We start from the raw sequence: 13,498 nt of genomic DNA, 5'->3' as shown, positions 1-13,498 counted from the left end.
TCCGCATGGCCCCATACATGTCCCCTGGTGTCACGCAGAGCCCTGTTGAGCAGTTTCCCCGGGACACCTTTGGGCAGTGGTGGATGCTGTAGGCTATGTGTCTTCTTCTGGTTCCTCCTTCCTCATTTTCATTCTTTGTCTCCCCTATGCAACCTCCCTGGGTTTCATCCATTACTCCTGACATCCACCGATTTCTCCACACTCTTCCCAAGGACCATCCTTTTTTCCAAGGATGCCCAAGGACAAATATGAGCAGAGATTCTTCTCTCCCACGCTTGGTTGCTTTTACAGTGTCCCGTTGCTGCATTTTTATGTCCCTCTGCTTTGTCCAGCCGTTCAGAGCAGCAGTGCTGCTCCCAGATCTGCCTCTCCATTCAAACCTATAAATCAGTCTCTTGATGTAATTTGTCTTCTACAGCATGTGCAAGACTTGAGTGTTCTTTCTGCCTGGATAGGACAAAAAGCACTTATATATACTGGTCTTTGTGTTTTGTTGGTGTTTTTTTGTTGGGTGGGGTTTTTTTTCTTTTGTTTGTTGTGTGTTTTAAATGTGAGAGTAGGAGAAATGACAGGTTTGGGGCTTCTGGAGATTTGGGGAGTTTCTCTGATTTAGTTGTATCATTTGAGTTTTGGGGGTTTCTCTGGTTTAGCAGCACGAGTGCTGCGGCCCTGTGCTTCAGTGCTGAATGGCTGAACCCATGAAATGGATAGCAAAAGCCAAGCTCCTGATGGACCTCACGGAGTCTTCACCTTGTGGGTGTTTCCAGGGTGGTTGCAAGTAGAGTTTAGTATTTTGTGCATGTCATTTTCCTTAACTGTTACTCAGAACTGGCTTTTAGGCTCTCATGTCTTCTGCCCTCTCCCCAGCATTGCCGCTTCATGAGCTGGCCTCGACTGCATCCCGGCGAGCGGGGCGGCGTGGACGCTGTGTACCACCTTCAGAAATCTCACATACGTTTAGCAAAGAGCAGTCCAGGCTGCTGTCATTTCTGGGTTTGTGGGGCAAGGCAGACTGATGCTACCTACCATTTGGACGAGCTTCCGAAGGCTTCAGTGTTTTTTCTTTCCTTTTTTCCTATTGAAATTTGCAGTATCTCTTTAAAAGTTCCCTTGTTGGTTCAGGTTTTTTTCAGTGTAATCACTGAATGTATTTTCCTGACTCAGTGGGAGGGCAGAGCTGTAGGTGGCTGTGCAGACCATAACTTCTATTTTCCTAACTTCCTTTCCTGTACAGCTCTGAACCACAATATGGCATTTCAGCGGAGGGTTTGGTGCTAAATATCTCTTTGTTGGGAAAGGTCAGTTACAAGGATGTGCTGGCACCGATGTAAGGACTGGCTGTGCCAGCGTGTCGGACACACTCATATTCGAATTCCAGATTATCCCTACTTGTGAGAAAATGTAGTTGTTATGGTTTAAAGTGGCAAGTAGTCTATTTCTGTACTGAGTGTTTATTAGAATTTCATGGATGTTCGGGGTTTTCCTATCTGTGGCTGCTGGGACACAACTAACCAGAAGATAATGCAGGTGTATATGTCTGTGTCTGAAAGCCTTTAACGTGCACACAGGTGTGAACATTGCTGTTTTGAACTTCCTTCCCGAGCACATAATTTTTCAAGAGATTGATGCTATTGTAACAACAGTTTCTAAGCTTCTCTCACAAAAAACCCATAGCCAAATAATAAGCGAACATAATTCACCAATAGTTAAGACAATGTTGTAGCACTTTCAGCAACTTCACTACCACATCCAGCAAGTCCTTCCCCTGTCCGCTGTCATGTTGTTACAGAAACATCCTATCCATGTATTGCTGCTTAGTGAGCTCTGAAAGAAAGAACAATCAGTTTGGGTAATAAAAATGACATACAAAAGACAGAAGCTGTGATTTATTTTGGGAGATTGAGTAGAGTGGCAAGCAGCACTTTTTAAAGGTCACTTGTCTCAAATAAACCTTATCTCTCTCTCAAATTTAAAGAGATATTGCTGTGTTTCTTTGCATGTAACCTGCATTAAATGTCTTTTACAAGAACATATTGCAGAGTCCAGCAGGAACATTGTACGTGCCCATGTGCTTTATAGGTGATGGAAATGAATGGGAGTGCTGGCAGGGGGAATAAAGATCAGTTGTAAGTGATTAATGAGATGATAAGAAATACTCCTTTGGGAAGGCTGGTGGTCTGACTTGGTCTTCAATGTGTGTTTTTGAAAATGGCATACAAAGTATATACACAACTTTTTTTTTTTTTTTTTGATTTTGAGAGCCTTGTCTTGTTCCAGCGGTAGTTCTCAACTAAGGTATATAGAACAGCCTTCATCACAATAATCTTAACATTTAAACTGAATTAGGAAAGAAACTCTATGCGGCAGTGTGTGTCTGCGTGCGTGTCGCTGTCTTTGAGCCAGAATGGGCTTCAGTAGCACCCGGTTTTGGTAGAGAGCAGGCATCTGCCCTTGTTCGCCTGGGAAATCCCGCAGCATCAGTTCTGCTCTTGGTCCTGCTCGTTCTTTTCCTGGAGCGGTTTTGAAAGTTTGTAAATCATTATGAATCTGGGTAGCAGGGAGCTTAAATTAGATTTCCTTGTGTCTGTATTATCACAGTCACCGTGGGACTTGCTCATGGACGGAAAGAAATCTGCTCGAAGCTGAACTAGGAGCCGGTTGTTGGAATAGGGAGGTTAGAAAGATGGGGGCAGGCTGAGGAGTTTGCAGCACAACTGCGGTGTTGTTAGCTAGAGGTAACGAGTCTATATGGGTTGATTTGTTCTGTAATTTACTAAAACTCCTGGATTTTTCAGTTACACTGACCTCCAGTTGTATCCGAGACTGCCAGCAGCCCTGCCTAGTAATTTGCTAGCAAGTACTGGGCGTCATCCTGGATGTCATCCTGCCTGGCAAACGATGCGCTGACCTTGCTCGTACGTGCCTCTCCATCTTTTTGCGTGGACGATGGCATTGCGGTGTGTTTGCAGAGGAGCTGGCTGACGTGTGAACCTCGGAGAGCGGAGGAGCAGTGTCACCCTGCGGCACAGGCGGCTCCGGCCGCCCCGGCTGCTGCTGACGGCTGTAACGGAGGCAGCAGATGGGGAAAGCCAGGGAAGTGACCTCCGCCAGCCCCGTGGTCAGCATCATTGAAATAGCGGTGGCTTAACTACCGTCCAAGTCGCTGCAGGCTTTAAGGAAGATGATGTGACACTTTCTGCCGCGCATCCCTTAGTAGATGGATAGTGCTTTTCTGTACATGGCACAAAAATGTGTACTGTAGAAGTATGCGTTTGGATTTTAAAAGGAACCAGCTAGTGCTCCAGACCAGAATTAAATCTCAACTTTCCTGCTTCGCTTTTGTACTTTTTTGTTGTTGTTGTTGAAGAGGTCACATCTCGGTGTACGTCAGCTCTTACCGCATGTGCTGACAGATAGCGAGTGTACCTTTTGGCCACTGGATTGAATTTTGTCAGCTGAGCGGTTTGACCTTTTTGCTGTTCTCAAATCCTGAAAATAGATTTTTCAGCCTGTAAAACTTTTTGGTGGCTAAACATAGTCTTCAAAGTGTTGTGTTTCCTTTGTATTTGGATCAAGTTCACTATTTTATACCTGCTGCTTGGAGTTTTTTTTACTGGAAGTTTGTGAGAGCGTAGCAATCTTTTGCTTTTCAAACTTTCTCCTTTTCCAAATACATGTGAACATAGATATTAATTTACAGGTTGCATATTTTATACGTTCTTTTTGCAAGTAAAATATTTACATTATTTTAGTATTGTTTATATTAGGATAGTGAAAAATAGTTTTGTAGTCTTCAGTTTCCCAGAGTTATTTTACAAGTAATGATCTGTGCTGGTTTTAAGAGCCCACAGGATGGTGAGGTTTAAATAGCGATTGGCAACGAGAATGTCATGGGGATTTACAAGTGACACAACATCCTCCGTGTTCCTCCTGACAATTTTGATAATCAAAATTATGTTAGATCTGTCAGAGGTGCTCTCAATATTTTTTGTTTGTTTGTTTTTTGTTTTTTTTTTCTGGGGATGAGGAAGGTTTGGAAAGACCTGCAGTGCCGCTTACGGTTTCAGAAAATACGTGAACAAGTATTTGGTCAAGTGCTTCTCTTGTGTTCTTCAAAAAATAGACATAAAAATGTGATTCCAAATGAAGACCATTTCACTTAAGTTTAGTCAGTATTTATAAAGTTGATACTGGATCAACAACACTTGTACAATATTACCTTATAATTCGTAGGAATGAGTATCTAGTGGCTGACACAACTGTGTGGAATTTTGTTTTACGGAAGAAAGCTTTTCATTTTGATCATGATACTTTATGCTGTCAGAGTAGTTTCCGGACTTTCTGCATCAGAGCATTTTTTAAAAGGAATAGTATATAAATTCTGTTTATAAGTGGTAGAAGGATATATACATTTTGTCATAGAATCTAAGATTCTCTGATACAGTGTTCTTTCATATAGTTGAGTGTAAATTTAAAAATACTAGAAATATATGTGGCAGAAAATAAATGAGCAGCTGAATTAAAGGACTGGTTATTCCATGTGGCTTTGATTCTTCAAAAGGCTAGTACTGACTTTTACTACTTTCAACAGAAAGAATATGTTTGTGGGCTTCAATCATGCATGTACAGATAGATTTATAGAACAGAAGTGCTATTGTACATACATGTGCCAAAATGTATAATATTCTTTGTGTACTAATTTTCATAAAGAAAATTGAAAGCATTTTATGGACTAAAACTTTTGTTTAGATTACACTACTTTTTGTTCTGTATTGGTGCTTTCTAGAGGTTATTCTTGAACTAAGGCATGAATTGCATTTATAAACAGGGATCCTGCTTCATGTTGGATTGCAACATAAGCTAATGTTTAAGACTGGGCTATTTGGCCGGCATCACCTGTTTGTCATCTTGTGCGCTCTTAATCCTGTAGGTGTATATCATTGGCTGTCAAGAGGCTAGACCTTTCTTGTATAGGCAGGTTCATCGTTTTCTATCAGTTGTATAAAAGCTGAATGTGATTGGGCAGTCTTAGCCTAAATTAGCTTTTTCTCAAAATGTATGTCAAGTAACAGGTGGATATTCAAATGTGTAACAAAAGTTTTATGAATTCCTTTGTCTTCAAATCGGACTCACACGTCTTGTTTTCCTTTCTTTTTCCTGCCTTTCCCCAAATCCATTTTCTTTACAGCTTCCAGCTGATCTTACCAAGATGCATCTTACCGACAATCCTCATCCTCAGGTGACTCATGTCCCCTCAAGCCAGTCGGGATGTAGCATTGCCAGCGATTCTGGGAGCAGCAGCCTATCCGATATTTATCAGGTAAAATTGCATTTGTTTCTTACTTTTCCTTCCTTGACGTTAAACGTTCCATAAACAAAACTGGTGGCCCTTTATCCAAGACTTGTCCTCTTGATGTTTCTGCATATCCCTGTGCTGCGCGTGTGACTTGTCACCTCCACAGCCACACAGAAGTGAAACAAACTTCTTGTAAAGCTCTTTTTCTTGCTTTTCACATCTTTATATACCAACAAGTGTGCTGTGGCTTTTAAGTCATATTTGATGATTTATGGGATAGTTTTCCTTTGTTCTGAAATGGAACAAATTTAATGAAATCATTCTTGTGTTTCAAATACCTTCCTTGATTATTTTTATTTATTGGTAATAATAGATGTTCTGTTCTGCAAACAAAAGCATGCCATAATAAACGCACTCTTTGCACTAATTGACTGTGGAAACTTGAGTGGTGCTTGCCGAGAATAGCAGTTGTCTGAAATCCAGAGATAGCTTTCATTTACAGATAGTATACTTAGGTACCTGTCTTGTCAAATTGCAGAGCTAGTTTAATGGGCTTTCTTGTTCTGGTTGATGAGGGTGCTCATCTTGGGTTTGTCTTGATCAGTAATGTCACAACTTTTCCATTTTCAAGTTGAAGTCTGACTAGAACACTGGGTATATAGCAACTGTTGAGCATGATGTAATGTGATTTTTAGACATGTTTCCGTTTCCTTGGGTACTGTCAGGGTAGTATTTCTATACTGGAAACATACTAGTGATCTATCTATTTACAGCAAAGTATTGCTAGGTAACTTTAAAAATAAGGCATTAAAAGCAAAAATCCTTTTAGAACATTAAGTATCTCTATGCATTTTTGTCCTATTTAAGCTATTACCTTACTAATTCTTTAGATTTGCGTGCTGCCAGCTAGGTCAGGAGTAGCTTGCATCCCTGAGAGTCTTTTCAAAATGCTCTGTGAATTCTCTAATTTCTGAGAGGCAGTGCTAGAAGATGTTTTTCTGTATCTTGATTTTTTTTTTTTCTTTTCTGAATCAACCGAATTTATTTAATTAGTCAGAGTCACCAGAACGAGTCTGTGTGTTGTACCTTAACATCTTATATATTAGGATGCTGATGGACAGTTTTCCTGACCATCATCTGCCTACCTGTCTACCTGAGTAGTTTGGAGAGGTTGCTCAAAGTGAAAAGCATTTAAAATATATTATTGATAATGAAAATATAATTTTAGTCATGAGTGAATACTCTATTGTGTGTGGTTAATTGCATTTGAAATGCCTTATGTCTACTCTTCAGAAAATGCCAAAAGAGCATAATTGCTAAACAAATAAGAATTATATAAATAAAAGAGATAATGGTGTAGCATATCTATATGCACTGTAGCAAGTAAACAGTGGTGAAATGTATTTTTGTACCCTAAGGAATTATTAATTTACTGAAGTGAAAATGACTGTAGATTTTCTATTAATTTTGAGAAGCGAGGACCTTTCAGGTAGGAATCTCCTTTTCAGTGACACTAGCCTGTCTGGTTTTGCATCCTGCAGGGAACGTGGACATCTGTAAATTTTGCTAAGAATTTCTGGCCAGCTGGGGTCATGTCCAAGGCAGGTTACCCCTGTTAGACTCATGTGAGATCTTCAAAGATAATATTACAGCAATCGATGATTGTAGCTACAGTGTCAGTAATCCTGAGAGATAGCATTGGAGAATCAAGCATTTGATAAACTGTGGGTGAAGATAAGATGTGCAACAGGCATGTCATGAGGGCAAAAAAACCCTCAAAACAACGCAGTGGTATTTTTTTTTTCCTCCTTAATTTTTTTAGTGAATTTTTCATGTCTTGTCCTTGTATGCATAATGTGCAAATAATAACCTGTCAAAAGATGTGGGGTTCTTTATGGGCTTTATTGCAGTATCTGTAACAGTTCGTTGTGGAGAAATCTCTTACTGTTTGTCACCCAGTTACAAGTGCATGGATAGATATGGTGTAATAATGTCACAGCACAGCATTTTAACGTAGCATTATATTGCAGTGACGCGTCAATATAGACAGATTTTGAAATCAGAAAGAAAAAGATAAGTGTTTCCCGCAATATTCATCATGATATTATGAAGGCAGAGAATCTCTTTGATATGCAATAAACTTACATTTTGAGTATTATGTATTGGCTCAGTAGCTGAAAGCATTTTTTGTACATTGAAGTACAGTGTTCCATAAAGTTCTTGGAAAACAATGTTTTGCTTTTGCAGTCAGCTTCATATCTATTACTCGCCAAACTCTCTAGGAATATCATTAACGTCAGCAGAGGAGAGCATTTTTGAGTAATTTTGATTAATGTAGCCTTGAAATGACTTTTTGAATTAATGGTATCTTAACATTATTTTTTACAGTAAGTAGTGCAAACATAATTCCAGAATAGGAAGACATGGTTAGAATAGGAGAACCAAAGAATGAAACAATTTTTTATTAAGATTTGGAAAGGGTTTCCATTCATTTGCGTACACTATATTCTTTGACAGTGTTGAAATGAGGTTTCACTTGTTCCAGCTGCTTCTCAGTCCAGGACGTTAGACAGGAAATGATGAACATAAAGCTTAAGGTGAGATCAGCAGAAAAGGAGTCCTGCCTGTAAGCGCTGCTATGAACACATTGTATTAAACTCTCAGTTAGTTGCAGAAACTTATGAAAATAGATGTATGAAGATATTTTTCTCCCTTCTCCTGTACCATTACTGCTCCCTGTTGGAGCTTTCAGTCTTTATGTGGTAAAATGTACAATGTAGGTATTGCAATGTCCAACTTGCTTGGAATACGGCAGAGGAGTCGTTTTTCTGTCAGACTGTAGACTTTTTTTTTTTTTTTAAATAATGGAAGAAAAAGTAAATTATTCCCTACATTTTTAAAACAATTTCTTTAATTTGCTTGAAGTGGATATTTTTTTTTTATTTTATTTTTTCATTCAACCCATTTCTGACAGTATGCTTATTTCAGACCTGTAATAGGTATCCTCAGGGTAAAAGGATACAACTGGTATTACAGAGTGAAAACATCTTTCTTTGGCCTTCCATGGGACAGGCTTTAAGGCAGCCAACCAGGGGGTAACGTAGGTAATCCAGACCATATCTCTAGATGTGGGTGGGTAGGGTCTCACTTCTACTGTAATGAATTAGTTGCCTGTATCAGTAGCTTGCAATGCTGTTCTCTTAATGACCAACCAATTTGCATCTATTTTTTCTTACCTGTTTAGTTCTCAGTGGTGTGCTTAAAGTTTTTCTCTCTCTTTCTCATTTTTTTTAAAATCTTTCATTTATTAGTTTGGCAGTATATGCTATTTGTGGGCAGCAACATTACTGCCCAGCAAAAATTCCAGTTGCGGTTAAGGTTTTGATATTAAAATGGATTATCTATAAATTATGCATAAGGGAGTGGGCCTTACTGAGGGTTTTTCTATCAATTCTGAAAAAAGGCTTGGACATTTTTCCCCTGACAGAATTGACATGAGGGGAGGAGGAAAAGAAAAACCTTGCTCTTAATAGCAGGTTGCATTAGGAGTCATGACTACTAAAATACATTATCATATGGAGTTATTCCAGCACAGGAAATCTTTTACGTGAAGTGTATTTAATACTTTTCTTCTGTCAGTATACGCTTCTGATATACATAGTAGTGGAATACATATCATTATCAGCAAAACGTTGCAAGGGCTAGTTCTTACATCTTTGGCTTCCAAAGCGTAGGCCAGTGCACAGGACATCTCTGTGATCAACATTGGGCAAGCATAGCTGAAACATATTAATTGGCAGAATTTGCAGTGCTATATATAAATTAATAATAGTACGATTTTGAATTAGCAAGCAACTGTTTTGACAGTAAACTGGTGTTAACCTTCCAGGTGACCTATGTGACACACACCATTTGAGTCTGTTCCTGCTGCCTTCTCCATAAATACTCTTGCCCTATAGACCCAATCCTGAAAATCCCTAATTGTGTGAGATTTGAGGATTGCAGCTTCTGGTTTCATTTTATAAGTCAGTAGTTTGTAAATGTTTCTGTTAAGAATGATTTTGAAAATGATAATGGAAAGAGCTGGGGCAGCATACTTGGGAAGAGCAGCTACTTCTGCAGACAGCTTTGTGAGCAAAATCCTCCTGTTCCTTCCAGCGCTGCCCGACCTGCCAACGTTTTGTCAACCATCTGCACACAGTCTTGGAAACACAGTTTGAGGACCACCTCTTACTTCATAGCTTGATCCAATTAAAACTTATTTATCAAGACGACGAAAGATTTGTTTATTGTCCTATATAGGCTATACAATGAAAATTTTAAAGAATCACTAAAACCTATAGCCTCAGTTTTGTTATCTCAGCTTGAGGTTATCAAAGTGGGAATTAGTACTGTAGTCTGTCTTACTCTGCCTGGAAAAGTTAATATAAACTGTGGCTATTTAGATGAAGAAATGCTAGAAAAGTCCTTGAATAAAATGCTGTACTGATCATGTGCTGCTGAGACTCTCCAAGCAGAATTTGCACTTGGGCTTAATTCCAAAACTGTTAATGTGAGCTACATAAGCCAGTAAAGTGATGTAATACAAAACAGATTTAACCCTGTATGTATTGTTATCCTACTCTGAAAGGAATACTTATGGTGAATCATTTAAGCCAGATTTACTAGTTTTGCTGGCTAATTATTAAAATAAGGACAAGCTGAAGGGCCCAAGGTTATATCTAAAACGCGGTATTTTTCTGTCTAGTGAAAGAAGGAAACGCTGCTCAGCTGTCAGAGCACTGGGGCCTGCATTAGCCGATCAACATGGAGCATGTAGGAAGATGGAGGCAGTGCAGTCTGCTGTGATTAAATCACTTAAAATGAGTGTTGTTTTTTATGAGGCAAGGAAGGCAGGAGACCAGCATGGCTGCACAAGGAGCTCCTGGTCAAACTAAGGCGCGAGAAGGAAATGTGTACAGTGGAACCAGGGACATGTATCTGGGGAGGAATACAGGGCGACTGCCTGGACTCGTAGGGTTGGGATCGGGAGACGTAAGGCACAGCTGGAGCTGAATTTGGCAAGGGGTGTGAAGAATAACAAGAAGGGCTTCTACAGGCACACTGATCAGAGAAAGATTAAAGAAAATGTAGTCCGCTCCCCCCCATAAATAGGAGAACTAGTGACATGGAGAAGGCTGCAGTACTCAACATTTTTTTTTGCCTTGGTTTTCACTGGTAGTCGCTCTTCCCACATCTCTGAAGTCCCTAAACCTCAAGACGGGGAGCAGGGGAGCAAAGTCCTTCTCATGGTAAGAGAAGATCAGGTCTGAGACCACCTGAGGAATGTGAACATCAGACAAGTCCATGGGACCCAACGGGATGCATCCCAGGGAGTTGGCTGATGTAGCTGCTGAGGCACTCTTCATCTTACTTGAACGGTCACGGCAGTGAGGTGAAGTGCCCAGAGACTGGAGAAAAGAGAATAAGGCTCTGGGGAGACCTTATTGCAGCCTTTCAGTATTTAAAGGTGTCTTCCAAGAAAGACTTTTTACCAAGGCCTGCAGTGACAGGACAAGGGGCAACGGTTTTAAACTGGAAAAGGCTAGATTTAGCTTGAATATAAGGAAGAAATTTTTTTACAGTGAGGGTGGTGAGGCACTGGAACAGGTTGCCCAGAGAAGTTGTGGCTGCCCCATCACTGGAAGTGTTCAAAGTCAGGTTGGACAGGACCCCATCCTTTATTTTGCAGGTTTTGTGAATGTGCAGAGTATTTGATGTGTTAGTTTGTCATCAGTGTTTGTGTAAAATATCTCAAGGATTTCTTTTAAAGAGAAAGTGAATATGGTGAATGTGTTCATTTAAAAAAACAAACTCAATTTTCTGCAAGTCTCTGGAGAATTGCCTTATACTTCTCAGTGACACATCTTGTTGTTCAAATTTTTGAATTTAAACAGAAAAATGATTTGCATGCTGGCTTAAACTAAAAAAAAGTGATTGAGCAAATGCCCCGTGGAAATTGAAAATTTGAAACTACTTTTTTTTTTTTCCTTCCTTCCATCTGTTTGGGAAGTTATTTTCATGCAATTACATCACTTAAACTTTACATAAAGAATTACTGCAGACGATTCCTATGTGATTCTGCTTTTTGTTGCCAGTATTGCATTCTCTTTCACCGTTGCTTCATGTGTCTGCTCAGTGTGATGTCTATATTGCCATCTATTGATGACAGTAGAAATGTGTCCACAGATATTGGGTAACCAATGGTGTTACTGAATTATATTATTATTTTGCTAATAATACAGACTCTTGAATTGTGAAAAAACATTTTGTTTACATGAATTTGCAAGAAAGAGTAAATAAATAAAATGAGAATCAGCCAACAGAGGAAAGAATAGTCATCTGTATCACCACCCCCAGGTTTATATATTCAACCTGACATACTTGCTCTATGCCAGGATTTGAATCCCTGTTATAATCCCAAAATTAAAAATGAGATCAAATCCCTTTCATTTTAGCCACTCAATCTGCTTTGTTTTTTCCTGTGTCACATGGTTAATATTGATGGATTTATATTGCCTGTAGTTCACTGCAGGTGGGGAGGGATATAAGTAAAGACAGAGAACAAATGCCCCAGTATGTTTTTTTTGCTTTCAGAACTTGTGATCATAATTCGTGTAGCATGATGTTGCTTTATGCCAATAGTATGTATTTGTACCATCCTGTAACTGTAGATTTCAGTGTTCGGAAAGGGAACTATTACAATTTCTAGTTTGAATTGTTGGTCACAGACTTTCTTTTGTTGTATGAGCTACCTAAGATAAGGCCAGATGTTATTACACTGAAGACATTGAACTCTTTGTCTGATGGATGTTTTCTTTGTAGGCTACAGAAAGTGAGATGGGAGACGTTGATTTAACAGGTCTTCCAGAAGCACCTGTAGACTCTGAGGATGAAGAAGAAGAAGAAGATGAAGATATTGACAGAACTTCAGATCCGCTTCTAGGGCGAGATGTTGTACGAGAGTGCCTTGAGAAAGAGCCTGCAGATAAAACTGATGATGATATTGGTGAGGAGAAAAAACCCCACAATTTTATGTAAAACTGTATCATATAACGCCTCTAAGAGAAGTTCACCTGAAAACTGTTTAATGAGTTAATGTGAAATGTATATCCTCATAATTATGAATGATGCCTTCCAGAGATCACTTTGCTCTAGTGATACTGTTAATTGAATGACTTCTCCTCTAACTGAGAGAGTATTGTCCTGTGAAGCTAAGCATGTTAAAAAACAGTCTGAGATGCTTAAGATGTTAAGTATTACAGTCATTGTATGTGTTGATATAAAGGAGGGATAGGTAGCAAGGTAATTTTGACTGCCTGAAACTGTTGAATTAGTTTTTAAATGTCAAGGAGAACATACTATTACTGCAGTATAGATACACTTTATTGTAAATTGCAAAATATTTAAGATGAAAATAATTTACCGCAGTGTTTACTAGAAATTGGCATTAGTTTTAATAGTAAAATTTGCATTATGTTATACTGCACGTTACTTCTCTAAACACTGGAAAATAATTTCATGCTCCTATCAAGCTTATAATTACTGTACTGTAAGGGTATTTTAATTTTTCTAAATGTTTGAAGCTGAAGGGCTTTTACACTCTAGCTAGACTGCTGCCGTAACAGTCCATCAGAACACGATCAAGACTGTAGAGCTGAGTTCTGGTAGTTGATGACAAAATGCATCCTAGGCTCATTTAGCTACAGTCACTAATGGGGATTGTAAAACTACTGAGCAATTTTTTCATGAATTTAACTGATGTTTAATATACCTGTGGAGGGTAAGGTATCTGAGGAACCCCTGGGCCTTGCAGTCTTCATACCAATGTTTCCTTTGTCTAACAGAGCAATTACTGGAATTTATGCATCAACTCCCTGCCTTTGCAAACATGACTATGTCTGTGAGACGAGAACTTTGCTCAGTGATGATATTTGAAGTAGTAGAGCAAGCAGGAGCCATCATACTCGAAGACGGCCAAGAAGTAAGTTACTGCTTACAACACAATTTGAGTGCTAGAGGCAGTAGGTTAGCAAGGGCATCTGGGGGTGGAGGGCTGGAAAAGCTGTTTTGCACCTTTCCCGCACTTGAAAGTTAGAGAATTCTTCTCTCACTGTGACCCGCATCCAAAATCATGAAATCTTAGCCCATCCCTTTGGGAGA

General features: G+C 39.3%; 1 protein-coding gene across 8 annotated transcripts in view; it reads left to right on the top strand.

Moving 5' to 3' along the window:
* RAPGEF6 (Rap guanine nucleotide exchange factor 6) overlaps window positions 1-13,498 on the top strand; it is a 135,008-nt gene that overhangs the window by 77,082 nt on the left and 44,428 nt on the right. For all 8 annotated transcript variants that reach the window (XM_049830074.1, XM_049830067.1, XM_049830072.1 and 5 more), the window contains 3 exons: window positions 5,189-5,320; window positions 12,161-12,344; window positions 13,183-13,319. In XM_049830074.1, the coding sequence (XP_049686031.1) occupies window positions 5,189-5,320; window positions 12,161-12,344; window positions 13,183-13,319 (453 nt within the window). The remainder of the gene's footprint in view (window positions 1-5,188; window positions 5,321-12,160; window positions 12,345-13,182; window positions 13,320-13,498) is intronic.

This window comes from Accipiter gentilis, chromosome 26 (assembly GCF_929443795.1).
Source record: "Accipiter gentilis chromosome 26, bAccGen1.1, whole genome shotgun sequence".
Classification (NCBI taxonomy): domain Eukaryota; kingdom Metazoa; phylum Chordata; class Aves; order Accipitriformes; family Accipitridae; genus Astur; species Astur gentilis.
The sequence above is the reverse complement of the archived record's forward strand: the minus strand, read 5'-3'. Positions and strand labels throughout refer to the sequence as shown.